The sequence below is a fragment of the Osmia lignaria genome, chromosome 7 (genome assembly GCF_051020975.1).
Source record: "Osmia lignaria lignaria isolate PbOS001 chromosome 7, iyOsmLign1, whole genome shotgun sequence".
In the NCBI taxonomy this organism is placed as follows: domain Eukaryota; kingdom Metazoa; phylum Arthropoda; class Insecta; order Hymenoptera; family Megachilidae; genus Osmia; species Osmia lignaria.
The window spans coordinates 5084242-5112214 of NC_135038.1; the positions used below are offsets into that span (position 1 = coordinate 5084242).

Genomic DNA, 27973 nt, shown 5'->3' on the forward strand with positions numbered 1-27973 from the left:
AAAAAGAAAAAAATGTTGGGAATCAAGGATTTGAACCGTGGATCTCTAGATTGCAAGTTGTATGTGTGAGTCTGTCATACTTCTCAATGTAAGTAGTAACTAACTTTAATTATTAATATCTTTTAAACAATTAGTCGTCTGCCCACAAAACGGGGTATAGGCGTGTTCAGCTCGACGAGCTCTACAAGCTGGCAAAGTTTCATTAATAAGTGGGTGTAACACTTGGGTAGTTCCCCTTGTCAATAATACACCCCTTTTTTTCTTTTTCTTTTTTTTTTAAACTGATTTATACTTTGCTGACCTCCTTTCAATGCCGCGTTTGATAGGGAACAGGGAATTAGGGAGGGTAATATTGAAAGGAAATAAGAATTTGAAATTTGGCCAAGTAACGGACACAGCTGGTGACCTTTCGATCGCGATTCAAGGAAGGCTGAACGCACCTGGTGTGCGAAAAGACAGACGACAATTCGCGATTCTCTTAGCACGTGGCCAACGATTCGCCGCAAAAGGGACGCCAAGTGGACGTACGTCAACGGTTCGCCTTGCCTCAAAGGAATACCGCGCGTCCTCTCGGCTATGTCTCTTCTCTACTTCCGGAAGGTGTAACGCAGCCTTCCGCGTGCCGGCTACTTTTACACAACAGTATCGTCTCGCCCACTTTGCCTCTCGATTAAGCACACTGCTCGTGTGTACACTCGGGATCAAATCAGGGGAAGCGAGAATTCTGAAAATCGATCGATCAGAACTGTACGACCATTGGTTATATTTAACGCGTTTCCCATCCACGTGGATCATCGACGACCCGTAGCATTTATCCGAGACGGATATAAAATATAATTACAATTTTATCATTCGAAAACCCCGTGCACTTTGCATATAATAATTCAACGAAAATCCGATCGCTTAATCTCCCCCCAAAATTTCGTTCCCGCAAGGTGCATTATAATCGTTATAACCAAGGAATTAAGGCTGTCGCTGCAAAAACTAATAGCGGATTAAGTTTTAGAGTGGCCGCGATTAAAGGGATTCGAAGCGTAAGCTGGAAATTTACATAGTAACCACCCACACCTTTGGAGACGGTCTTTCACTCGATAGAAATTCGTTTCCTTTTTCATCGTAACGGCGTAAATAATTTCAGCCGGTTTAAATCAAGAGATTATTATTATTATGCATTTATGGAGTTGAGGGAAATTACAGTCACGACCCTGAAGCATAATGCGCACTGATTCGGCTCGTTGCGTACCGATTCTCCATTGTAATGTTTACGATTATAGGATACCCAACCCTCGCGATATTACTATGTAATAGGGAATATTAACGCAACCGTAAATTATTTATTAATTCATCCACGAATATCTGTATGTTGAAGAAATTATTACACGTAGGATCTCGTCAGGGTTGATGATTAAATGTAAAAATGAATTTCTGTTAGTAAAATCATCAACAGTGAAATTTCAGTGGACCAAAGGTTTCCGGTCAGCTGGCCTCGGGCAAGTGATTATTCGGTGGACGAGTGACGGGCGTAAGTAGCCGAAAAGCCGACATCGCAAACAGATGGGCCTCCATTAACGCAATTACCATCGGGTTCCGATGCACATACGGATTGTCCACATTATGACGAACATTGGAATCCATTAATACAGCTTCGGTTGCGCCCAGGTTCATTATCGTGCATTAATTAGCGACACCCTATATCACGAATGCTCGCAATGCTATCGGGCCAGGCTTGCTATTTCGTGGCTAACCGCGTGTTCGTGATGCTCGGCAGAGTGGTGATGGTGATGGCGCATCGTGGTAATGGTGGTGGTGGTTGCTGATCCGATAGGACATCGAATTGCTTTCGCTAGAAACTCGCGATTTCTGCCCAACTATCTCTATCCCTACCTTCCTATTTTATACATATACTCTCTCTTTGTTCCTTTCACCGCGAAATTATTATATTCCCGTGTGTACGAATAGGACAAAGTTGACTGGCTCGACGACAAACATACATACGTGAAATATTCCCTCACCAAACATGACAAGTTTAATCCCTTTATTGTGAAAAATTTAGGAAAAATTTTTTTTCACCTAGGAAATTTAGTTTAACTTTGTATGAATATTGATTGAATAAAGAGATAATTAAGGTTTGTATTCTATAATACTTGCCTGACCATGCACGGTTCCTATTCTACTGTGGCTGACCATATGATATACCCATACCACTTGCCCGACCAGATGGCACAGCCGACCGCCTAGCCTGTCTGATCGCTTATTCTACTTGTTCCGCTTGTCTGACCGTTTATTTACTACTTCCCCTAGTGCCTCTATTATGGAATTCTCTTTGACTAAAAAAATACTATTATTTTTAATATCCAAGATTGGTTATTTAACCCTTTAACTGCGGATACTATTAGTATCAAGTAGAAGTGATATTCTATTTTGAAAGATTTTTATTTATTATATTTATTTTATTTTTATTTTAGCGGTATATAAGCCACAGCCGCTATTTGATATTAACAAAAAATTAACATGTTTATATACCATACCCGCCTCTGGCTATAATTTTAGTTTGTGGTTTATGAACCAAACTCGCAGTTAAAGGGTTAAAAAAAGACAAAAAATTTGAAAAAAGGCCATGATTCTGATTCCAGAAATCGCGATTCGAATATAACATAACAGAAGCAACATAACGAGAGGGAAAAAACCATAGGGGATCTAAGAGAGCAGCAGAGGAAGAAGGAATAGGTGAACGTTGAACGAAACAGGAAAGAACGAGCATAAGAGGTTGAAGAATAAAAAGTAGAAACGACGGTGTGCCGAAAAGAGGAAGCAAGCGAGAGAAGAGTGAGAGCAAGAGAGATGAAAAGAGCGTGCGACCAGAATTGGATAGGATAGGAGAACTGGTGATTACAGAGGCCGGGAATTCCATGGGGAGAGGCAGCAGTCCCGTGGGTTTCCACCTAATTCCATCCTGGCTGACTACTCTCTCTCTCTCTCTGTCTCTCTCTCTTCTATCCTCTTCATATTTCCCTCTCTGACCAACTATTGTGTGTTTCTATCGCTATTTCCTTCTCGAATAGTTTCTTCTCTCTTTCTCTAAAAACCTAGTCGCCTCTCTTTCTCTCTCTCTCTCTCTCTCTTTGCAAAGCGTATTTCTCTCTTTCTCTCTCAATTTCACCCTGTTACGTCCGTTTCCTCTTCCTATTTTCACCCTCTCACCTCTATACCCTCGTCTCTCTCGCTCGTTACACGAACCTCATCATCCTTACTCTCTTGTTATTCCGATTATCCCGGAACATGTATGTTTGCGTCCTGTTTGGATCATTCGAGCAAGCTGCTCGATGCACCAACTATCGTACCGGTTCAATTGTAATCGCGCGTTTTCCCTCGAAAAGATGTTACCGAGCATAATCATCGATTCGAGGTGATTCTAAATGATTTCAGCTTTTCAAGATGAACATAAAGCTAAGAATCATCGTGGACTGTTTGTTTTATTAATTTATACGTTTACTGATATGACGAAAATAATCACGTGTAATATATAGTGTATTATAATAGTAATGATTAGTGAAAATTGTTATATTAATGATAAATATGCCATTTTGATTCATTAATAAAATATACATCATTCGATAACGAATGCAATTGTTTTAAACCGACGCCGCCATCTTGGTTCGCGTGACACGTGACCTCGGCCAACGACGTTCCGATTACAGAATGTTATAAAAAAAACCACGAAACGACGCTTCCGTCAAACAATGCTTTCCAAGAAGGATTTTTAACACGTCGACTTTTTGTTTCTTCGACGATCTCAAGGTCTCGATAAACACAATATCGCGAACACACGTGTCGCAACAGCAAACGAACAGTTTACAAACACGAATGAAAAGGAAGAGAAAAAAAAACATCTGCGCCGCAAATTATAGTACCGACGCTAGCACAATCGTCGTCGCGAGCTTTTACAGCTGACACACGAAATTCTTGTGTATCTGATAAAAAAAAAACGATCTTAGGTACTCACGTTTCAGAGATCGAGGTTTCGCCTGCTTCCTTCTGGACATATCAGCGTGGCGCGTCACACCGCTGGCCAGGTTGCAATGACGGTTCAGCAATGACGGATTCAGTCACATTTCGCACTTTTCACGGAACACGATACGATCGCGCACCAAACGCTCACAACGCGTCGACGATTTGTTTCGAAATACGCACCGTTGACAAAATGCTACGACAATTTGTTTCGAAAAACGCACCGTTGACAGGACGCGATCACGAAGTACGTAGTCACGACGAAGATCGACGATTTCGCGCGAATTTGAACGAGGAAACTGTCTTCCGTTACCCGCGCTTCGTAACTATGGTAACGACGAATAACATCTTCGTGTGCCGAGAAGCCGTATTATACAGCTATCGAAAAAACGATTCCGATCGCACATAGAAAATTTTTCATAAGAAATAACCAGCTGTTTTAATCGGATACTTTTGTACTCGGATTCGTGCAAGTACCGGAAACCACGTGGTTTCGCATGACTCAAATACGCGTTCAAAGCACGACACACCATGAACACAGCACAAACGCGCTCGAAAGACGCGCGACGAATGACTGCGTAACCGCGACATCGCCGGCGCAGAGAACCACTGATACCGTTCGCGCATGCGCATTGGTTAACCTTAGCAGCTTGCGCAGTTCTTTTTATGACTGAAATAAATTTATATAAAAATTAGATAAAACGATATTTTTTTATACCTCTATTGTTTTAGACAACTGAAATATATTCAATATATAACGCTACTTTCATTCAATGTATTTTCCCCATTCCCTAACTTCATTAATTTTGAACGCATTCAAGTTTTTTCTTAATGCTGTAAACTACTCTTACAAAATTCAAATAAAAATATGAAATAACATATACTTTCTTATTTTCTCTTCCTTAAAACAAATATCTAACTTCTGATAAGATGCTTTTAAATGGATCAATATAATTTTATGTGAATTGGCACTTTGAAAACAATACCGTTAAGTCTATCTGGCGGTCAATGAAAAAACTAACCGAATCAAAAATTACTTTTTTCCTAAAGTAATAAGCAATAAAATAATAAAGGAGAATAAAAATAAGTGTTACTGACTTTTAAAAACTGGAACTACCAGCGTCTTCTGGTGATGAAATGCCCAACTATGATCGATGGTTCCATAAGGTGATTGGTTTATCACAAATTTCGTCTGTAGTAGAGCCTCCACACAAACTAAAAATGTATAAAATTGTTATTATGACTATTCATCAACTTTCATTTTGTTTTAACTTTTGTGTAATCATGGTATAAGTTTTGATTGGCGTACTTCATCTTTTCTACGTTTTACTGTATGCAAATTGCTGATACCTAGTGATTTAATTTATTCTGTCGACTCTTTTTGAGAGGTTGGAAACTTACTGTCTCAAAAATAAGCAGAATTTCAGCAATTTGTTCTGTGGTTCCATTAAACATTAATTAATACTTGAATTATTAACAACAAGGAGAAATATGTTGTCACTGGAACGTATACCAGATCAAGTTGGACATTTAGTTTTGACAGAGGATGGAGCTGTATTAACGGTAATGTTTTTGTTTACTACTCAAAACCAAATTGAAAATTTTATTATATAACAGTGATTACTTTCTGTGAAACCTTTATAATTGACTTGTTGAAAAAATAAAGGATACTTTACTGTTTTAGTCTGGAGGTGAACTAGAAAATGATGAAAGGGTTGCAAATATTATTGTTGGTTTAGTCACCTTAACTAATAAGATTGATCCTAAAGCATTTCCCAACAATGAGACTTTTGATAAAATATCCATAACATATCCAGATCATTGTTACATTATCTGTCTTTCAAACAAGAAGATTCACATAGTGAAGAAACTAATTTCCTCTACAACTGCTATTGTAGAACCACAACCCTTAATTGATGTATAAATATTGGACTTTTGTATCATATTATCTAAAAAAAATGTAAAAAAAAAAAATCATATATAAAAATAATGTATAACATAATAAAGATATGTATACTCTTAGAACATGATTAGACAAAAGTTTAATGTAAATTTATAAAATTTTTGTATGTAACTTGTTTCTAATCATAATAAATATTAATTTTTCTAATGTCAAAAAACTATCTTTTTCTAGTAGAAATAAAAATATACCTCTAAAAAACGATGTAACGCGGATAATTGAAACAATCACGATTTAGTTAATTACTAATGTCGTTTTATATTGTTTCGTAAATTGTTAAGTGATTACTTCCACTCATTACCTTACTAATTAGCACTTCATTTTTACATACAAATATTATACATAATAAATAAAAAATTATAGTAATTACATAGTTTTTTTATTTTAAATACCTAATACTACGATTCACTGTCGGCGTCAGAACTATCATATGTGACTAACGAGGTGTTTAATACACTGGTAGCTGTTTTCGATGTAGATTCTGGTTGGGTCAATTCTGGCAGCTTTGGTAACTGATCTTTCTGCTTTTTTGCATCGCTACTCGATGTAGGCTGTGATAATTTTCTTAACTTATCTTTAGATCGAACGATCGAAACCAACCGTTTCAATGAATTATTTCCGTTTCTTTTTACTTCTGAAACATAATAAACAAATGTATATTTTAATCGCTATTAATAAAGTTAACAAATTACTACCTTTTTTATGCATCAATAACTTTGCCAATTTTATATCATCTTCATGTTCGTTCACTAAATCAATATTTAGTCCGCTTTTCTTAAGTAGCGTTTGATCAAGACCTTGTTTTTTCTGTAATTCCTTCTTTCTTGTCTGCAATATCATGTGCTTAGTATCTAATCGTTAAAACATTCATAATATAGCAACTACAACAATAGCACAAAACATACTCTAAAAGCCGAACGTAATGCACAATTCGAAGTATAATCATCTTTCCAAGTAGCATCATTCAATGCCAACGCACTCTCCAAGGCGGAATCACGGGATTTCGCTACTTTCTTATCTTCTATACCATGCTCTAACTTATACATAGCATCGTCGTAAAGTCTGCATGATACTTCTTTTGTTTCTGGTACAACTTGCTCATTTTCTTTTGGATCCCATCTATTTTCTTGACGTCTTGCTCCACTCACTATTACATAATCTAGATTCTGAAAGAACATGATTCCAGCAGTTTGTGAGTACTCCAGTATAAGAAGCACCTTATTTAATAAATTTTAAATTACTACTTACTGCAGGATCAGTCTTTATTTCAAAATGATTATCACAAAGATGACATTTCATGCGAAACTGATACAAAGGTGTACTATAATACATTCCAATCTTTTTCTTTTCTGCATTATAACGAACACCCATTCCTATATGATTTCCACATCCTTCACACCATATATTATATGGCATCTCAAATCTGATGATAAGGATACCCATGTGGAGCTTCCTTGCTCTCTCTCGTAGTGCATGGGTACCAAGAAATTTATTTAATCCACCAACACGTGGATCATAATCAGGTGGATAGTATAAATTTGTTCCTTTACGTTCCCCCATGGTTCTACAAAAATTTGATGAATATAAATCAAATGGAATACGCAACGTAACGTGATAAGTTATCAATTTTTTAACATATTTAAATAACACAATACAAATAAGCTATACAAGTAATAATAACATTTGGTTATGATTAAAAATATTTGATAGTACAAACCATACCTTGAATTTTATTCCGTTCACAATAGTAAATCAAAATATCTGTATTTTTAAAAACTTAAATTTTGCACTTACTGTGCTCAATTTTGTTTACCTGACACTGAATTTTCAAGAAAAGTAATAAACCATCAGCCGAAGGACGTTTCGCTTCTGTGGATAGGTATTGGGATGTTTATTTCATACTATATTTGTGTGTTGGTATCTACAGGAAGCGCCATCTGAGGTGAAACATCCGCTCCATCAATTTGAACTTCAACAAACTTCTTAAAATATTTTAATTATTAAAAACGAAATTTTACATTTCTCATGTACAAGATATATAAACATAGTATTATGTTTGGCTTCAGAATGTTTCATACAACTCTCTTATCACTATTACTTTGAAGGAACACAATGTGGGAATCAACAGAATGAAATGTATCATTGAAATTATAGCGAAGTCTTATTACCTTGCAATGTCAAATACTCAGAAACATATTAAGTAACGTTCATGGTAATCCAAGACTATTTAAAATAAGCTAAGTCAACAGATCTATATATAAAAAAAAAATAAAAATTGAAATAAACATCCATCTTGCCAGTCTACTTCATTAACCAGGTATCAGTTTCAACATTTCATACTGGTAGATCCAGTAAAATCACAACGCTTGTAGTACATAATTTTTTTCGTTACTTTGGTATCTTAAGTCATCTTCCAAGCAAAAAATTTTGAGAAAAAATTAAAATATTGTCTAAATAATAATGGGTTCGAGTAGCTTACGTACATCTTAAGATAATTAATATCTTTAGAAAAAGAAAACAAAAAAAAAAAACAGTTCTTGAATAATAAAAAAAGTTAAAAAAATACTTATATGTATATATACTTTATAAGGTTAACAAGTATCGTAAATCACATTTATACTTATACTTTTGTATAAGTATCTGAGATATTTTAAATCAAATATAAGCTCTGTAATACTGTAATCTGAGTAACTAACTTCAGTTTGTACGTATCAAAAAAGAAACCATAGAAATGATTACAGATAGTACAATAAAGTCTCCATTTGTGTGCCTGGCGGACGACGTATAAATTGAGCTACCATGAAGGCAAGTTTATGAGCATACTGGCAAGGTGCAGGTACTCTCACGGTACCCGACCAATTATAATACATGTGACATAATTTATATGTCACACGTTGGATCTGGTCGGCTGTCCAACCAATTGTATCAGCAATTACATTGTACGCGCATGGCGTTACCGTACCTTGTCGAACACTTTGTGATACGATGAAGAAATCGTACCTCATTGGGTTCGTTACAATATCGTCTACTATGGTGCCTGGTGGAGGGTTCTCCCCGTTATAAAAGAACCGCGTATTAATACGTTTTGTAACAATGATAAAAGCCATTTTAACAGTGGTATCCCCATAGACGCTAGTCAATTTTGATTTTATCTGTTCTATCTCATGATTGTGTACGTACGGAACTTGGCCTTCGCCAACACCGTCACGATAAATCAGGATATGCGTAGGTAAACAATTGTTTACATCTTTATAACGTGCTAAAGCCTTTGCCATATTTACGGAGAACTCGTTCGACAGTTCTTCCCCTGTAGTGTGTGCGCTTACCGCGCTGAAATATCTCGTTAAACTTTTATCAAGGGATGCAACCATAGCACCGTAGTCGCGACTTTTGTCATTAGGATCATGGCACACATCGAAACCGACTACCATTAAATTAACTGGCGGTAACTCCATACTCCACGGGGCACCCCCAAGTTTGCATGTCAACTGGATCGCTACTTTAGTAGCGATTGATCTTACACCTTTAGAATTAAGATTTTTCGCAAGGAAAACTTGCGAAGGAACTGGCCGATCAATGATACATTTCTTCTTTATGGCACTGTAACGATCAGCTCGATTATTTGATACTACGCAGAAAACTAATTCAGGATTAGAAGAGCTCATTATTCTTTCCAGAGTATCGGAGTACGTGTTGGATCTGTCGTCATTGATGGTCCAAAATCTGGGATGCTCAAATCTGCAACCCATTCCACGAGCTGATTCTTGAAGGGTTGCAATGAATCTCTGTAAAACACAATGAAACACAATGAAACATATGAAAGAAACAATCCCGATTGATTTTGTACGATTTTAACATATCTTACTTCGACATCCGATCTCATACGATCCATATGAATTATCACCCAATTTGATAGTTTGGCAGGGTTGAACAATGCCTTATTGTGCAATTCGCGTGTCCAATCCGCGGTCGGCCCCGCAGGAACAGTTCTTTTACCACCAAGAACAATTTTCTCCGGTTGTAAACAACGTGCAGGTATTGTAACGAGTTTATCATCAAGTTGCAAGTTCCATTCTCTAAGTTCTTTAGATATTGCATCTTCACTTCGAAGTCGTCTATTGAAAGCCATCAGCTTGGTTATACGCAATTTAGGAGAAATCCGAGTATGCTCGGCCAATGCACGCATCAAGTGAAAGTTCTCTCTCATACTATCAGTTAAACCTGTGATAAAAATACATTGATTAATCAGTATATCCAATATATATATAAATAGTACGAATTCGAAACACGAACATACCTGTTGCACGGCACAATTCAGGTACAAGGTACACCATTTCAGGTTGACCAGCACGACGCTCTCTTGGTTTCAATCTCGTGACAAGCATTGGTTGGCTGTCATTCCTAATTCTGATCTGATATTTATTTTTATAATAATCTTTATACGATATACTTTCACCGCTTCTTAATTTGAATGTTGACAAAGGATTCGTGTCAAAATCTACATCACTTATACGATATGTATTATTGTTATAATCCGTAAGAACAACAAGACCGGTAACTTGTTTTTCAAACAATTCCTGAAAATAAATATTAATGCACGTTCGTAATTGACATTTAAAATATGTTATCAATTGATATTCTTACCTTCCAGGCACGAGAATTTTGTTGATAACAATCGTTCATTATATCCAACAGAGTTTGTTGCCGCATAACTTTATGCGTTACTTCAGCACACATAAGAATATCGTTCTCGTGCTGTCTTATCGAAGTCAAATATCCAGGCCAAAGTTCTAATCTAAATTCACGAACTTCTACCTACAATGTAATTGCAGTTGTGTAAATGTACATTAAAATAATAATTTATTATTTACCTTGCTGCGTGCGTCGAAGTAATCTCGTCCAACGAGTTGAAGTTTTAGCAATTCTAAACATTTACGCATTATTATATTAAAGAATTGAAGGTACTGCGGATCAGCTCTTTGCATTTCTCCAACAAGTCGTATAGTGATTCTGATATTTGTATTGTCTGATGTTCGTACAGACCAAAATTCTTCTTTCTAAAATCATACACATCTTATGAATATACGTCTATTTAAATATTAGTCATGTAAAACCGATTTAGTACAAGATTTTACATCCTGTGTGCGTCTGCTTGAATAAAGAACAGTTCCATCGAAGACATAAGCTCCTAATTTTTCCCTATGAAGTCTAAGCAAACCTTTTCGTACGACGGTACGGTCTTCCTCGGGCGCAAAATCAACTCTATACTGATAGAGACACCAATCAGTCGTGGCCAATAATTTGAAAAAATTAGCTTGCAGTTGTATCGCATTTCCAGTAGAACCTAAAGATTATATTTATCCAAGACGTATATTTGATATATTTTATAATCATTATTAACACACTAACCTTTCTTAGTCACTAGAGTCGATGGTCTTGTGTATGTTTCGACAGGTAATGGCCGTCGACCCCGCATAGCTCCACGTCCAAGTACTACTACATCACCACCTCCGCCAACTACAAACGAATTTATGTATTAAAAATATTTATAATACATAATTTAATACAGTTTTCTAGACTTACCTTCCATTGGTTCAGCACCACCTTCTGCTCCTGCATATCCCGGACCACTATCACCTCTAGGTCCTAAACGCTCTACTGCACGTGCTGAAGGCTACGACATTAACGTTATGCAAATACTTCAAAAACCCAAGACTGGAGTCTAAATTAAAATGTAAAGTATGATATAGATGATATGATGCATCAAAGGAAAATGTACAGACATATACGTGTATACATTTGATTTCCATGAAATTTGTATGGCTTTGGTAAAAGATATGGTATTCCAAATATACAACATTTCATACAAATAACAAATATGTGGGACGACTATAATACGTTAAACAAAAACATAAGCACTAACCTTTACTGGAGCTTTTACTTTGGAATAACTCTACACAAAAAAAAAAAAACAATAAAATATGATAAGTCATAATTTTTTGACTGAAACTAAAAACAGAATTATTTCTCTCAACAAATACATTGTTCATTTATTTTCAAAGAAATAAGGAAAACATAAGGGAAAAAACATATCAACTATAATCTTTATTTTAAATACAATATAATGTTAAAAATATAAAGCATTTATGATACATTGTACACCACAAACATTGTTTAATGTTCTTTTACTTACCGGTGGTGGTTGAGCTGGTCTTGCATATGGTGTTTGCGAAGATGGACCTGGTTGTGGCTGAAGTCCAGGTCTACGACTCCAGGCACCCTGAGGCTGAGGGTATTGGCTGGGAGGTCGTGGCTGTGAATGTTTATCATCTTGACCTCTTGCACGGCCACGACTCTTACCTCTACCTTGATCAGCCATGATCTATCTTTTGTCCCTAAAAGTTTTATGAAAATTAGAACATTTACATTAATTTGATCTACATCAAGATAATGATTTTTTATTCATTTTGTCAAATATATTCCTTTTCAACATGAAAGTATTGATAATCCTTCAAAAATTTTGTTTTTTACATCCAACGATTATAAAGATTCCACGAACTAGGTGGAAAAAAAAAAATATCGCAAGTATATATTCCGCAACAAAGTAATCACGTTTCGATACAAACAACGCCGGTCAAATCAAGGTTAACCACGTGTTTACAAAAAAAAACCTACTAATAATAATAATCTAAAAATCGTTACCTCTCCCCACAAGTATATCATATTGTTGTTAAATTACGAATAAATAACATAACTTAATTAACTTAAATAAATAACATAATTTACAAAAATTAACATCGATAAACCGATCTAATCTGATCTTCAATATAAAAAGAGAATTAGTATGAAAGATACAAAATTTGTTAATACATACATAACTTATTTTATATGCTGATAATACACTCACTTTCTAAGAAATTAAAACTTCATATAATTATTTCTTAGAAACTGAATTCTGATTCGCTTTAATTATAAACAAATAAATAAATAATGAACAGTTTAATTACAAATTACTTTCTATGGATGAATTAAAACGAAAACCAGTAAACTGAGATTGAAGGTACATTTGTTTTAGAATAAAATTTAAAAAATTACTTACTTAAAACTGTATTTTACAGTGTTGACAAAATTTTGAACTAATTGTGTATGAAAATAGTAATACTGACTATTAACTACAGTATAAAAGAAAATTTAGATGGATAAAAATCTACTTCTACCTCCTGCTAACTGAATCAAAAACTACGTATACCGCACTTCTCTCCCACCTCTCGACGAAACCATTGAAATTTCGTTTACCCAAGCTATACTATTACGCATGCGTCATAAAATAACATGCGAATATTATTTCGCTTTTACAGTGCTGTATTTAATTCGAATACCCTTGAGTACTTGTGTATTCCTAAAACATGTTCCCATATCACGTAAATCTAACGCATCAACCGTAAAACGAAGTAACACATATATTTAAGAAAAATATTGTATGAATCTTACATTTTGACTGTATATGTTTAAAAAATGTGTTAATAAGAATTTGTTAATAAGTATCAAAATAGATACGGTCATGCAATTTTTAAAGCGCATGAGCAAACCCCCACCATTTATACGACGCAAGGTATTATGGGTACTTTCTTGCTACTTAAATTTTCAAAATACATTAGAGATAAGACCGAAGGAAATACTTTCTTCTGATTCGTCAATATATTCTGCCATACTAATTGGCGGTTTAAATTTTCGACCAATCACACAAAAGAAGAAAAAACAGGACAAGCAACCTAACACGTGGTATTAGCTAACCTATTTGGAATGCGTTGAAAAAAGATATCTATTGAAAATTTTTATATTGTTAATATGGGAAAACAGAAGAGGCAAAGAACAAAACCCCATAAAGAAAATCCTACTGGCCTTCTATCTGTTAAGGATTTTGAAGCAGAAGAAGATGAGTATGATGTCAACGCGGTTTCAAGACCTGCTTTACAGACAGTATATGAAAAAGTTAGTTCCTTTTATAAATGAAGTTCTTATCTACTGTAATTTTACATTAATAAAATTAATAAAATTAATAATCTTATAGGTACAGTCTTCTAATGTTGAAGAAAAACTATGCGGATTGCAAACATTGGAGTCAATGTCTTGTGATTCGACATTTGCTGCACAGATTGCAAAAGATGAAATTGCTAAAATGATAGGACCACTACTCATTGATCCAAATGTAGTTGTAAGAGCATACAGTGCTAGTGCTTTAAGGCATATTGCAGATAATGGAAAAACAGAAGCACATGCAAGTTTATTAAAAGATGATATTATGACTCCCTTATGTACCTTATTGCAGAAAGTAAGTCTGAAAACTAGGTGTATATTCTTTGTTATTATAGAAGATAATAATTGATTCATAATCCATAGTATTATACAGAATGGCAACCAAAATCTGACCAGAGTGAGAGAAGTAAATTTAAAGATGAAGAGAATGCATTTATCCAAGCAGTCACATTATTATGGACCTTATGTGAATATAATGAATCTGCAGTCAAAATTGCTAATGAAGCAGATCTTATTTCAGTTTTAACCAAATTTTTTGATATTAGTATTTATGGTATAGAAATTGCTACAATTACTGTACAATGTTTATTGGCTTTGTCTGAAGATAATCCCACTGCTATTCAAAAACTTCAAAGTTGTGAAAGCACGATTTTTCAATTGTTAGATCTGGATCAAAAGAGTGATTCCATTACTGAAGTACTTTATCTTAAAACTGCTGTCAGTGGATTAATAATTAATATAATTGACTTTATGGATAGTAATTCAGCCAATATAGCCAGCAAAGTGATACATACACTTTCTAATACACTCTCCATTGACTGCAAACAGTTGTTGTCCAATTTAACATCAATTTTACCACATCAAAAGAATGATTACTCAGATAAAGCAAAGAAGAAAGTACAGGAAAGCAGAAAAGTTTTAAGTGCCCAGCAACAAGCATTAGAAATTTTGGCTAATTTATGCACTGAAGATCAAGAAAATAATGTTGATGATGATTCCAGTACAGATCATTCAGATCATGAAGCTGATGATGTGGATGACGTTTGTATGGATGATAAGTCGCGTAGTAAAATCATGTTCACAGTACCACTGGAAATAATCGAAGTTTTCAATAATTGCAGTATATTAAAGAAAGTGTGGGATAAAACTTCAACTGTAGATAAAGATACCGTAGAAATACTAGAACAAAATGCCGAAGGAGAAGCTGTTTTAAAGCAAATGCATACATTAAACTGCAGAGCTTATTTGTGTTTGAATAATCTAATGTCATGTTTGGAAATTGATGCACTTGGTGGTGCGGAAAATATATATAGGTAAAATGTTTATAAACATTTTTTCTTTAAACTACGATGTTAAAAATCTCTTAATTAAAATATTTTTCAATTTAGAATGTGGAATAATATTGGAACAGTTGTTTTCAAAGATGCAAATCCAACTGACACCGAATTGTTAGAATCCGCTACTGCAGCCATGAGGGCCGCCCTTGAAAGATTATCCGATGCAGAAATAAATGTTTTTAATCAGTTAACATTAACTGATATTCAACCAATGTTAAATGGAGAACGTCAATGCCAAGATCCTAATGTCCGAGTAAATTTGCTACGAATATTAGGAAATTTAGCTTTGGTTTTAATGAAGAATAATACTTCTGATGCGAGTGAACTAATTAAAGTAATAATTTGCAAATTTGTATTAAAATTTGATCTTTTATCTTTTATAACGAGTAACTTCTTTTTCAGCATATATCTGTATTTCTACTAGACACTTGTGTGAATGAATCAAAAGTCTGGGTTATGGCAGAATGCTTAGATTCCATAATGGACATATACGCGGAAGATGATACCGATAAAGCAGCAAGTGAAATCGAGTTGCTAGAAAAATTACGAGCTCTAGTGCCACTTTTTAAAAATAAGGTAAGATACTTCTTTGAATGCTTTTTCTCTCTTTGTAATCATTTCTTTTTTAAACAGATGCGACAACAACGGAAAACCTTAGGAGATAATGTTGCAGTAGTGTCTACAGTAAATACCAATATCACGAGGTTTATAAAATATAAGGAAAAACGAATGAAAAATATTTAGACGGTTTTTCTAATGCAATGTTAGTACATGGATGTACTGCAATGATATTTAAGCTTTATATATATATATTATTTGTATAAAATATTTTTATCTATACTAACAAAAGAAAGATATATAAATAAATCTTATAAATAAAACTATCGTCTTCAATTCTTAAAATGTTTCAACGATTCTCGTACAGAAGGAACATTATGAAGGTAGTAAAGTTTTCAGACTTTATTCTGCATCAATAAATAACGAAAGACTAAATAAATTGGAGACAGATACGATAAAAGTTTCATCTTTTGTAAGCAGGCTCCAAGTACATAACACGCATACTTATGTTTGTTAACCCTTTGAGGTATCTACAAAGGAAGGTACGTTGAAAAAGAATTATTATACGTTTATAATAATCGTTATTGACAATGGTGCTTCAAAGGGTCGACAAAAATTATACGTTAAATAAAGGCACATGTACACGATATCTGCACAGTCTTGGCAGAATGTTTCGACTAAAAAAGATAAAGGTGTACCATCTTTCCATTTAATTTCGATGCCGAAACAATAGCACAATCTTCTATACAATTGAAAATTAAAAACATAAGCTCTAAACCGACTTCCCTCGAGTCGATTCAAGGCTTCTTTGTGTGTCGTTTGATGTCACATTTGATTCCGATTCGTTTAAATTCAACGAGCTGTGTCTTCTCGGTTTTGGTATCGGATTCACAGACTCGAGTATCTTCGCCTTCTGTTTAATAGGTTCCGAAATATGAAGCTCGATCACCTTTACTGGATCTCTAGGCGCAACTGCGGGAACAGGCGACTCGTTTAATCTCACCACATGAATGTCTTTCTGTTCCCTAGGGTATTCCTTAAATTCTATTTTAATTGCACTTTTGTCATTCTCATTTTCTACCATATTCTGGAAGAAGTGTCTGCGATTCGCCTGAATCGACTGCCTAGTATTCTCATGCAAATCATTCGCATCCTTTTCATCCGACGAATCGTTGGAAGCGTTTCTCGTCTCGAGAGCTTTTATTTGTTTCTCGATCTTCTCGATTTCATCCTTCACCGAGAAGCTGTCGCTTCTGGACAACGCGCCGGAAGAACTCTTTCGTCTGAGACATACATCTTCCAATTCAGATGACGAATTTACTTGATCGACGTCTTTAATAATTTCTACATTCTCTTGAGAAGTTCTATGATACTCAATGTGAACATCTTCGTTTTTCTTCTCAGCATTCTCCTTATCCGTTTCTTCTTGATCCTTCCTTGTCGAACTTTCCGGTTCGGTTTCTTCCTTTTCTACACAATTCTCATCTGTACATTCTTCCTTTTCAATGTTCTCTTTATTTTCTGTACATTTAATTGCATCCTCTGTCGTGGATCCTTCGGTTGACTTCTTTTCAGTATCAGTAGCCTCTTCTTGGTCCAAACTTTTGCTCTTTTTCGTCATCTCGTGAATATTTTCAGTAACCCTCGCTATGTCGCTTGGCTCAACTATTTGAAGCTCTACGTTAGGTACTTCAGGAACTTTCTATTCAACATAAGGAAGAGGAAAGTCAGGATCTAAAGAAATCTTGTCTCTTGAAATATCCTTTTAGAGCTTACCTCGGTGTCTAATTTTTCTACACGACGCGGTGGCTGCGGTGCTTTACGTTTCTTACGACCGTAAACGCTTATCGTACTACCAACGGAAACACAGCTGTTTATCGAAAGATTCGACTTTCTAACCGCGTCTTGAGTAAACCTCTTGAACACGTAATCCTCGGGTACATTTTCGTTTTCGTCACACAACGTGACGTCGCCCGATCGACTCGCTTCCTCTTCTGAATCCACGGTACTCGAATTTGTCCTTTGCGATGATCTGTTACCGAATCTTCGCCTGAAACGTGACAATCTTTTCCATTACATCGGTTGAATAAAAAGAATAGAATACAGATTTCTAAATAAGCCCTAAGTTCTTACAAAGGTGGTACAGGCGTGCTTTCCTGCGTTTTCTCGCGAAGCGTTACACTTCCATTCTCCTTTGGACTCTTATCCTCGTAGTCCAACGGTGGTATTTTATCAGTCGGCTTTGGACTCACCTGACCAAATCTAATCATCAAATCATATATTATATCATAAGATAATAGTTGAAACGATAATTGATCATTTCTGATGAATTCACCTTCTTGCTGGTGGCTTTGGAGTGAGATCACCCATGATAGACGTGGTCGTATCCTGCGGACTGCCATCGTAGATCCTCGCAGGATCACCGTTTACGGTCAAACTCGAGCTGTATCTCGACGATGAATTATCCAGCGTGTATTTTCTTCGTCTCGCCAAGGTACCAAGGGCTTCGTCGAACTCTTGTTGATCCTTCGTCGCCCGGGCTGCTGTTATTGGTTTCGTGCAAGGCTCCCGTTTGTAGGTGGACGAAACTATAAAATGAAATTAATGATAAAGGAACCTGTTACGCTCTAAGGTTCTACTCTTATAAATTATCAAAAATATCTATTTTCCTTTTTAATCACCTGTAGTTATCGTAGACCTCTTCTCTAGCTCTTCTGATCTGTCATCCTTACGTTTGCCGAATAGTCCATTCCTGAAAGCAATCAATAGCAATTAATACAATGTATTTACATCTACCGAATTGTTATTCTACAGTGCAAAAGGTTCTCATTCCGTATAATCTTGTTTCAAATAATTCGATCAAACATCTGACTCATGGTCTCCGTTCTATTCGTGAACCAATTTGTGATCTAACATCTGGTTGATCTCGGATCAAGACTGACGCAGAGATAACGACGGAATAAAACATAGCATCAACGCATGGTAACGATAAACGAGAAAAACATTACAGGTAACTGAACAGTGTGTAACAAATGAGATGATAGACGCGAACGATTGACGTCAGGAGACATAGTTTTCTTATTTTATCCAACGCCAAGAATATCGACCCAACCAGTGTCATAAGAAATTAAATACAGCGATACAATTCTATAATTTTCATCATCTTTTCATCACTGACTGATAACATCGATCTCTTTATAAATAGCATCGCTCGTATAAGATAAATAATAAAACGATTTATGAATATTAAAAACAATCTTTCTCTCCTGTTCTCATCATCGCCGCATTACGAGTAAATTGAATCTTAATTATTACTCGGACAATAATCCATTTCGACCGTCAATCAGACCGGAACTCTTTCATTCTACGGAAAATACGCTCGCGTCAGAATGAAGATTTCACCGTGAACTCTCGAACGTCGAGTTTCCTCAAATTTCTACGAATGATTTTAGAAAGTTTCAAGTTATTCGACGTTGAGCTTTACAAATGAATAAAGCTTATCCAGAATTGTGAAACTTTTGATATCATAGATATAAATTGATAAAGTAAAGTAGACAAGAAAATGTTTGAGACATAGATTGATCCGAAGAGGTGGAAAAGTCAATATTAGAAATCTCAACCTCTTGTGTTCTATATTTCAACGTAATCACCGTTGTCTCTACGTTAAATGATTAATGGCTTACGTAGAAGAGGATGAAAAAAACTATCTACAGGTCAGCAGACCATCTATGGATGATTATGTGACGCATCCTTGCCTCGGTTTTGTTTGGATAAATCGACCGAATATCGAGACACGTAATTTGCGACAAGCAGAGACACGCTTTTCAGACAGTATTATAATAAATTTAACAAATATCGACGAGAGATTATTGCGTGCAATCTGATGAAATTTAGGAAAGCTGTACTCGGTATCGATGCATTGCAAACATAAATGAATTCTATAAAAGTGAAATTAAGGTGATACGGTCACGTAAGATCTGAGAAAACTTGTCCAAGATCGATGGCCTTGTTACAGCAGAGTATTTCTAGAAAATTTATGAAATATTTGATAACCATACTTGGTAGAATACTTGATATTATTCCATCGTTTAAAAAAAAAATTCGCTTAGATTCCCGCAGTTTTATCAAATTACAAGCGTATATTTTAGACAAATTATTTTCTGCTTCATAGATATATCGTGGATCACTGATAACATTCATTGCGTAACTTTATCATTAAGATACTATTAAGAATTATATCATACATTTTTTCTATATATAAACTCTTCAAGCTGAGAAATAAAATCAATTTATCTTAGAACATACAACTGTTTCGATACGTAATTAACAATCAATCAAACGATTGATTCTAAGGAGATTGTTTTAGCTTTAGTACAAGAATAATCAAATTCGACGGAATTGGATGCGAAGAAGTAATTACGCAGGAAGATCTGTGAAACGTGTCTTCAAATAGAAACACCAAAGACCTTTCGAACGGAACTCGACCTGACGTCGATCGTCTGGTACGTTCTCTTTATTTATGTCGTTTGGATGATAGCCAAACGCAGGTAAGAGCTGCGTACGATTCACGTGTGCATTTCCTTTGCCGTGATAAGTTCAAGTTCAACAAACTCGTAGCGGTAGCTTTCCAAATTTATCAGATTGCCTCAAAAGTTTGTATGTTTCCTAATATGCTCAATGACTTAAGATTATTAATACAAACGGTCTGCTAGCACAGATTAAGCTCAATAAACAAAATAAATTAACTCCTTGACTCAAAGCACCCTAAGGAGAATCCGGAGCTCAAAAAATGTGGCTTGGCTCCTTTATATTTCAGGATTCTTAAATTTTACTACTTAACACTGTTAATAAAATTAAGAGACTTAAAAATCCTAGTTACAAAAATATTCTAAGGAGTTAATTTATTAAATTTATGAGCAGGATTCGAAGGAACGTTCTTCAATGTACATTTACCAAGTAGATTTAATAGAAAAACTGTTGGATCTCTTCTTCCTGCTTCTACCAAATGTCCAAAACTTGTGCTTAGAATCTTTCGTTTTCCCATCGCGATAAAGTTGAGGCTGCGCGTTTGTGATTTCATCGTTGAACGGATTCAAATGTTCCGGATAATCGTATATGGATACACTTGGACGTCTCGAACGCGACATATTTCACTTTCCTCGGGGAGTTTTTGAATTTTATCTGGATCTGCAGCAACGTAATATCGTCGTCGCGACGTCAGTACAAGGTTCACCGATCCCTCATCGTCATCCTCTTGGCGACACCGCGTCCGTCTGAAAATATACAATGAATCGAGTTATTTTTACATCCTCGTCCATTTGAAAGGAACAAAAATAAATTTCGAAGAAACAGCGTTAAATTTAAAAACTGAAACTGTTATAATTTTTCATTGATTTGCCCTACGCTCGAATAAATAATTTCGCAATCAGGATGATGAGTTAATCAACGACGATTGATAAATGAAAAAATAAAAGAAAAAATGATTTTGATTTGAGATATAATTGCTAGACGCACGCGTCCCATGTCGTCTTGTTGCACCAATTGTCGGATCAAATCGTACGACCTGCGATGGCCAATTGACGATTATTGAGTACCAATGGTCGCGGAACAACGATTAAGTTCTGGGTTAATTCATTCAGCACGGAAACGTACGCATCTGCCGTTAACCCGGTGAACGGAAACGAATATGCCGACAACAAATGTTCCAGAGAACGTTCTATCCTGGAACGATACAGCCGCTGGTGTAATTGAATACACCGGTGGAAAGAAAGAGTATGCCAATGTGAAATTACGTGTGTCGAGTAATTAAGATGCATCATCGAGCAAGCTATTACGTAAACCAGGGTATATCGTTCTCTATTTTCGTAATCTAGGATTAGACGGCTTGTTAACTGGGTTAACACGAACTTGCTGCGATCTCTCCAGAAATATTCTGAATTAATCGAGTACGCTGACTTTTAATCTTTTCAATTGAATCATCGCGTAGAAGTAAATTATTCAACCCTCTGTAACATCATTTAAAAATGTACCTCGCAACGTTCATTAATTAACAATTAATTAAGTGTCAGAAGAGATTTAAATTTAATAAATGAACGGTGATCGTTACAGAGAATTGCCTATTACAAATTTTATTCCCAACTATTCGTGGACTTTACTAACTATTAGTTAGTGGAACAAAAGTATCACATGTATGGATGCTGACAAGGAGCGACTAACGAACGCAATTAACGCAATTAGCTCGCATTACACTGGCAGTTCGTTTCTGATCTGGAACTCGTTGATGAACTTGCATCACAATTGTGCTTGGACAATCTTTAACGAAGAATTATAACCGGACAGTGTTTGCTTTGGAGCGACTAGATCCACAATTGTCCGGTGTTTGCAAAGTTGAAAATAGCCCAGGCATTATAAAATCGACCCTCGAGTTTGATGATTTTCTTCAAATACAATACAATGCTTTCTTTCATTTTTTATAATCTTTTTTTATGTTTTGTATACATAGTACTAATTGCCGAGAAGGCCAGCGCACCTCGCTAATTGAAGGAACTGTTTCACACGCAACTCTGGCTACAATGGAACACAGAGAACGTTTCCTTATCGTTAGAAGATACTTGGAGGAATAAATTTGCAATGCTCAGCAGTAATTGTTAGTCGAGAAATTGCAAATTTATAGATTCTAAACTCGTAGGGTTTAAATTTTAAATTTGCAGACTGAGAATCTACAGATCTCAAAGTTACATACCAAGTTTACAGATCTTCAAGTGTTAAACTTTCATATTCCACGCTCAAAACTTCCAAGTCATGCAAAGAAACTAACGACGTTACGAAATCGACTCGTTTTCACGTACAAGCATTATTTATAGTTTTAAAACAACAGAGCTGAAGAATACTAGATATTTCACAAGAGGAATCTCACCAAGTATCTCTCTAGGTACTTAACGTATCTAACGCATACATTTATAATCTTTTATAATAAACATTAAGCATATCGTTAGAAAAAAATCTCAGATATACATACAAAGAAAGAAACCAGTCAACGAAATTCTTATCTTATACGATTACAACGCGCCTGAATGCATTTTTCTATTCTTGAAACAGGCTACTATAACACCCGGTGCGTTTCAATGACTCAATGTACACAGTGTGTACAACAATTTTATGAAATGTTTAGGGACAAAGTCGAAAGTCTACAGACAAAGAAAGAGAGAGAGAGAGAAAAAAAAGAGGACTCTTTCAGACGATTTACCGATGTCACAGCGAATCGGACTGTTCTCTGGCTTTCACCCAGAAACACAGATACCGGAGAGAATTCAGCCAAGTATTTTTAGGATCTTGACCGAAACCGCGCGATGGATCCTCAGACTCGATAAATTTTTTCTTTAAATAGTACTCCGATATTCCTAGAGAACAGAGAAAAAGAAACGTGTTAAATTTTTCGTTGAAAATTTTCTTACAATTTTCTGTAATCTACTGTGCGATGTGTTTTAACAGTAATATAATAATAATAACACGTTGACGACGCGTAAATAGGGGCATGATCTCATGAAACTCAATGACTAATATAAATATGGTAAGTTAAAACCGCGGTTGAGATTTATCGATCAGAATTTCAGTTTCGCGTGTCACGTAACTGGAACAACCTTTTGTCAATGTCCAACTGCATAGATTTCGTGCGGGGACTTGATGCAAATTTCGCGAATATATGCAGAAAATTTTGACCGGACGCCTTACAACTGAATAATAAATTTATACAAGGTGTACCAGGGATTAAATTTGAAATCTACAAGCTCAGAATTTGTAAGCTTAGAATCTTTAAATCTAAAATTTGTAAATTATAATACTCTATAATTCGAGATCACATCGCGCAAGGTAAGTCGAGCTAAACTTTGATGTAAATCAGTCACAAATGAACTTGACTTTGTCTAAGTTGTCCTTCCGTTTAAACGGGGGAACTCTCGAAATGATCTCGAATTAAACTATCAGATACGGTCATTAATAGAGCTAGAAAATCCATCTGTATTTCAGATCGCTACCACTGTGATAACGATTACAAGAAATCCGTTTTAATAGTTTGAGAACCTGGCATCTGTGACTCGGCTTTGCGGCACGAGTTACCGCGAAATAGGCGCCGCAAGGTACAACGTCTAAGGATACCCTGCTGGTGGGTTCTTAGATTTTACGATTCTGCTTTCCGTGGCAATGCACGGCAAGCGCTAATCGATACTTCCATAATTACAGTCGAACACGAAAGGACGATAAAAAGAAAATTCTAAAGCTAACACGTCAAAGCTTAAGATTTCCAAATTTTATAAATTTAAGCTTGGAACTTAAAAGTTTGTAGCTTCTAAAATTTTACAATTTGTAAATTCATCGTTTGGAAATCTTAGTACACATAAAATCGCATTTAAAAATTAAAGAATAGAAGAAAGAATACTGACATATAAAGATCAATCGTTCGATGATAAATATTCTTATCAACACGTCACCAGTGTTTCCGGCTATGCAGTAATCGCAAGAAATACAACAGTAATCATCGCGACAGAAATAACGCTTACTGTCGATTGTTTATCCGCGAACGGATCCCGCATAAACGAAAGAAACCGACCAAACGAAAGCACGCTGAAAAAGGTCATAGGATCAACGGAACCCGAAACGTGTCCGGCTAAATTATTATACGCGTCGTCATGTAGGTCAGTGAATCGCAGCTCGAAATGATCGTGCACTAGTTATGCTATGAACACTATCTACGTATTGTAGCTACATGAAAAAAAAAATAGAAATAGCTCAGAAATTGTTCGTCTTCGTCCACTTGGAGCTATTAACGTGTGAACACAGTTGGTTGATTCAAAAAAACTCGCCTGTTTTTTTTCTTTCATAAATTTTCTTCTTTGATACGTTTCGTTATCTTTACGACTTCCGATACCATCTGATACACATCTGAAACACATAGATTTACATAGCAGAATGAACCAGTGACGCCATGATAAAAGTGTTTATCATCGAATGTATCCACTTCAAAGAATACACGATATTATAGTATATTAGGTGACAATGAGATTCCTACGTGAGCTACGCATCGGGTACAGTTCTGTCCTTACATTATCCATGCAATTTATCCGTTTTGCAACTTATACAATTGCTTTAAACTGTCCTTTTATACGCGACGCTTGTAAGGTGTACACTTTTGCGATTTAAAATGATTCGATCGAACTATCGATTGTCGCGAGACGCGCAATGCTATGTCATCGAGTTGTCAATTCGACACTTGCGAGCCGAAATTTTTACGTACAACGCAATAAAAGTAATTTATTGCCTTTCTAAAATATACGATTATAATAGTAACGATAATATCTGATACCGATAAAGTTATAAGACTTACGTAAGTCTGTATGAATAATGACGGGTTGCTATGGTGTATGAAACAGGTGCGAAGATCCAATTTTATTCGACGATCAGCCGTGTCCAAGATGTTCCAAGTTTACACGTCCTCAACACACACTATTTCTTACACTGCCCGGATATTAGGATAAAAAACACAAATAGCACCGAAATACAGCATGCATCATTGTTCGCGAGAAACGAGAAACGGTCTTACCACAACGGAGTTTGCCGGGCGACTGTGATGGACTGTGGTGAGTTGCGTCCACGATCGGCCTTCTTCGACAAACTTCGGGCACTTTCGAACGGTGCGGCGAACTTCGCGCCTCTTCGTGCGCCCTGTGTCCCACGCATACGATTGGTCAATATATGGCGGCTGATTTAAATGAGTATATCTTCGCCGCATGCCTAAAAATATAATTAAGTTAGAATTAAGAAACAGATAAGACCCTAATGACTAATGTAATTTATAAAAACTGTGTTAAATGAATCTATAGTTAAACAAATCTGCAATTACTGTGTGGTTGATCTTTCCTTGTGCCCATAGCTTTTTCACTTAATTAAAAAGTTTAAAAACAAATAAATTACTTCGCATAATGATTCCTACAATAAGTTTATCTTTATGTATGCTGACTAATGTTTATTGAATGCGTATATTGCCAGTACTGGTTTACTGTTTACGTGGGCGTTAGTGGAACGTGCATAGAAAGTTGCCAAAGAAAAAATGCAGTATGTAGGTAAATTGTGGATAAACCTCACCTTGAGCTAGACAAAGATTATTTTTTATTTTACTTTTTCCCACGTGAATCTGTAATTACTTTATAGCAATATATTATCTGTAACGATTGAATACTAAACTTTGAAAAAGTGCAATTATGTATATTTTCCTTCTTAATTGAAGCACACCTTCGTGCTGTATTTTTCATAGATGGCAATATAGTTTTTCAATGCATGTGAGTTAAGGCAGATACATTATTCAACAGTCGTGCAGATTAACCGCGTCTGCAAGCTAAATTAATTCCACACTGGGGTCTTAATTTAGAATATTCCTTCAACGCGTTATTTGCGATGGCCGTTTCTTCTGCAATTATAGCACTAGCATCGATAGTGCAGAAGTCAAGGAGCAAGCTAATCTTTTTCAGTCATCGGTTATCGCGTCAATAAACAAGAAACAGAAAAAAAAGTAAAATATAATAGCGCAAATAAATACGATATCGTATTCCGTCGAACAGCACTCGGCTGTATTTCTATCGATGACGAGTTCTACATAATGAGACTGTATTAATATAATAATAACAATAAGAAGATGAAGAGATCCTTTTTTCGCATAACGAAATCTTTACTATGTTGGCTACTTTAATAAATATATAACTAATTTCGGTGATCCGTTAAACTTGCAAGAACGATTCGTCATAATTATTTTTAATCGACGATTCATCGTAAATTAAAACACATATAATAAAGATTCGCGTCTTGAACGATATTCCTTATTCTATCGCACTTTCAGCTATACCTGGAGCATTACAATTTTATCCTCCACTTTATCTCAATTGAATTCTCCGCCGATCGTATCGCATCAAACTGATAAGATACCTGTTATCAAGCTACGTTTGCTTTCAATGTAATGTTTACAGTGATCCGATCGCTGATAAATAGCCGCAAAAAGTGAGCGTTGCGTAAGCTGAGGATGTCTTACAATTCCTGCAATAGAATGTAAATTAATAAACAAATTCTATAAAAAGTTGAAATATTTGATCGTAAAGTTACCTGTTTTTCTGCTTCGTCTAAAAATGTTTCGAATTTAAGGATACGATAGGTGATAAATAAAATAATCATACCTTATATCGGCACAGTGAAAACGAATCGAAATTGTACATGCTGATGTAGACCTTGAGGCGACAGCTTCAAAGGGTGCAGGATGGAACCGTGAATCTGTTGAAATCATTCGGACTTTATTACGGTATAATTCGAGCATTGTACGTGAGAATAATAAAGATTCCTTTCAACGGCATCCGACCAAATGAAACCGTCGATTGAAAGTAATTATCAAATGATCCCGATGCGGAATGATATAGAAAGTTCATTGTACAGAAATCTTTTATCGTCTAACAAGCCAATCGACCTAATAACGTGTCTCGAATAAACACTTTATTTGTGCGCAAAATAGTTTGCATTTATTTTTTCTGTCGCGTGAAACATTGTTGCAATAATAAAATATCAAATACATTGTCAAAACAGATTGCACGGCGACCCATCGTTGAAATCGAATTATGATATGTATCAAGAACTATCTTAATAGAACAATTCGTGAGGTGACCTATTTACATTGTCTTGACTCGAGTGCTTGCAGCTGCATTAAACTGCAATTTCTACTGTCGTTTAATACTTCAGCATGGCGTTACAGCGAATTTCAAAAATAAAACCGAGCCGCGGAGCTACGTTGAACCGTTAGATCAGCAACTGTTTACTGTCAATTAAAATTTAACATATTGTTGCTCATTAAAAAGACTGACGAGACAATAATTATCAAGTAACACGGGTAAAATAGAATTAATCTAATACGAAATAACCAAACAATTAGAGGAGAAAAATTAAAATTACAAAATGCTCTCATTACTTATGCGGTACGATATTAATCGGACTGTAATCCGCGAAAGACTTTTTAAATGCTGTATTCGATTACTACGTAGCATGG

At 35.6% G+C, this 27973-nt stretch overlaps 5 protein-coding genes across 10 annotated transcripts in view; 2 read left to right on the forward strand and 3 right to left on the reverse strand.

The window, feature by feature from the left end:
* Positions 1-5206, reverse strand: part of L (zinc finger protein Lobe) — a 46973-nt gene extending 41767 nt beyond the window's left edge. For all 3 annotated transcript variants that reach the window (XR_004582572.2, XM_034335540.2, XM_034335536.2), the window contains exons 1-2: positions 5107-5206; positions 4004-4678 (exon numbers count right to left, since the gene is read on the reverse strand). Coding sequence is in view for 1 of the 3 variants with exons in the window: in XM_034335536.2 (XP_034191427.2) it covers positions 4004-4043 (40 nt within the window). In the remaining 2 variants the exon portion in view is untranslated. The remainder of the gene's footprint in view (positions 1-4003; positions 4679-5106) is intronic.
* Positions 5037-7931, reverse strand: LOC117609355 (coiled-coil domain-containing protein 130 homolog). 4 transcript variants are annotated; one of them, XM_034335595.2, is made up of 6 exons: positions 7691-7857; positions 7217-7532; positions 6874-7134; positions 6664-6796; positions 6361-6602; positions 5037-5223 (listed from the first exon to the last, which is right to left on the reverse strand). In XM_034335595.2, exons 2-5 carry the CDS (start codon positions 7526-7528, stop codon positions 6367-6369), a joined length of 942 nt encoding a protein of 313 aa, XP_034191486.1. In that variant the 5' UTR covers positions 7529-7532; positions 7691-7857; the 3' UTR covers positions 5037-5223; positions 6361-6366. The 4 variants fall into 4 exon arrangements, with proteins under 4 accessions (XP_034191486.1, XP_034191484.1, XP_034191487.1 ...); XM_034335593.2 differs by lacking the exon at positions 5037-5223 and adding an exon at positions 5822-5957; XM_034335596.2 differs by lacking the exon at positions 5037-5223 and having other exon boundaries at positions 6222-6602; positions 7782-7931.
* Lamtor4 (Late endosomal/lysosomal adaptor, MAPK and MTOR activator 4) lies at positions 5467-5932 on the forward strand. The gene is made up of 2 exons (XM_034335613.2): positions 5467-5571; positions 5693-5932. Exons 1-2 carry the CDS (start codon positions 5500-5502, stop codon positions 5930-5932), a joined length of 312 nt encoding a protein of 103 aa, XP_034191504.1. The 5' UTR covers positions 5467-5499.
* A 631-nt stretch (positions 7932-8562) lies between the features above and the next one.
* Positions 8563-27205, reverse strand: LOC117609574 (piwi-like protein Siwi). The gene is made up of 19 exons (XM_076689159.1): positions 27117-27205; positions 26792-26979; positions 25280-25686; positions 20854-21173; positions 18582-18652; positions 18236-18488; positions 18034-18162; positions 17677-17950; positions 16679-17602; positions 12162-12350; positions 11892-11921; positions 11552-11642; positions 11378-11485; positions 11104-11312; positions 10840-11025; positions 10613-10783; positions 10266-10545; positions 9834-10189; positions 8563-9753 (listed from the first exon to the last, which is right to left on the reverse strand). The coding sequence occupies exons 4-19, from the start codon at positions 21045-21047 to the stop codon at positions 8704-8706; spliced, it is 4515 nt and encodes a 1504-aa protein (XP_076545274.1). The 5' UTR covers positions 21048-21173; positions 25280-25686; positions 26792-26979; positions 27117-27205; the 3' UTR covers positions 8563-8703.
* LOC117609350 (HEAT repeat-containing protein 3) lies at positions 13706-16591 on the forward strand. Its single transcript, XM_034335587.2, has 6 exons — positions 13706-13960; positions 14040-14300; positions 14369-15318; positions 15394-15676; positions 15745-15918; positions 15976-16591. The coding sequence occupies exons 1-6, from the start codon at positions 13817-13819 to the stop codon at positions 16084-16086; spliced, it is 1923 nt and encodes a 640-aa protein (XP_034191478.2). The 5' UTR covers positions 13706-13816; the 3' UTR covers positions 16087-16591.
* Positions 27206-27973: the final 768 nt, after the last annotated feature.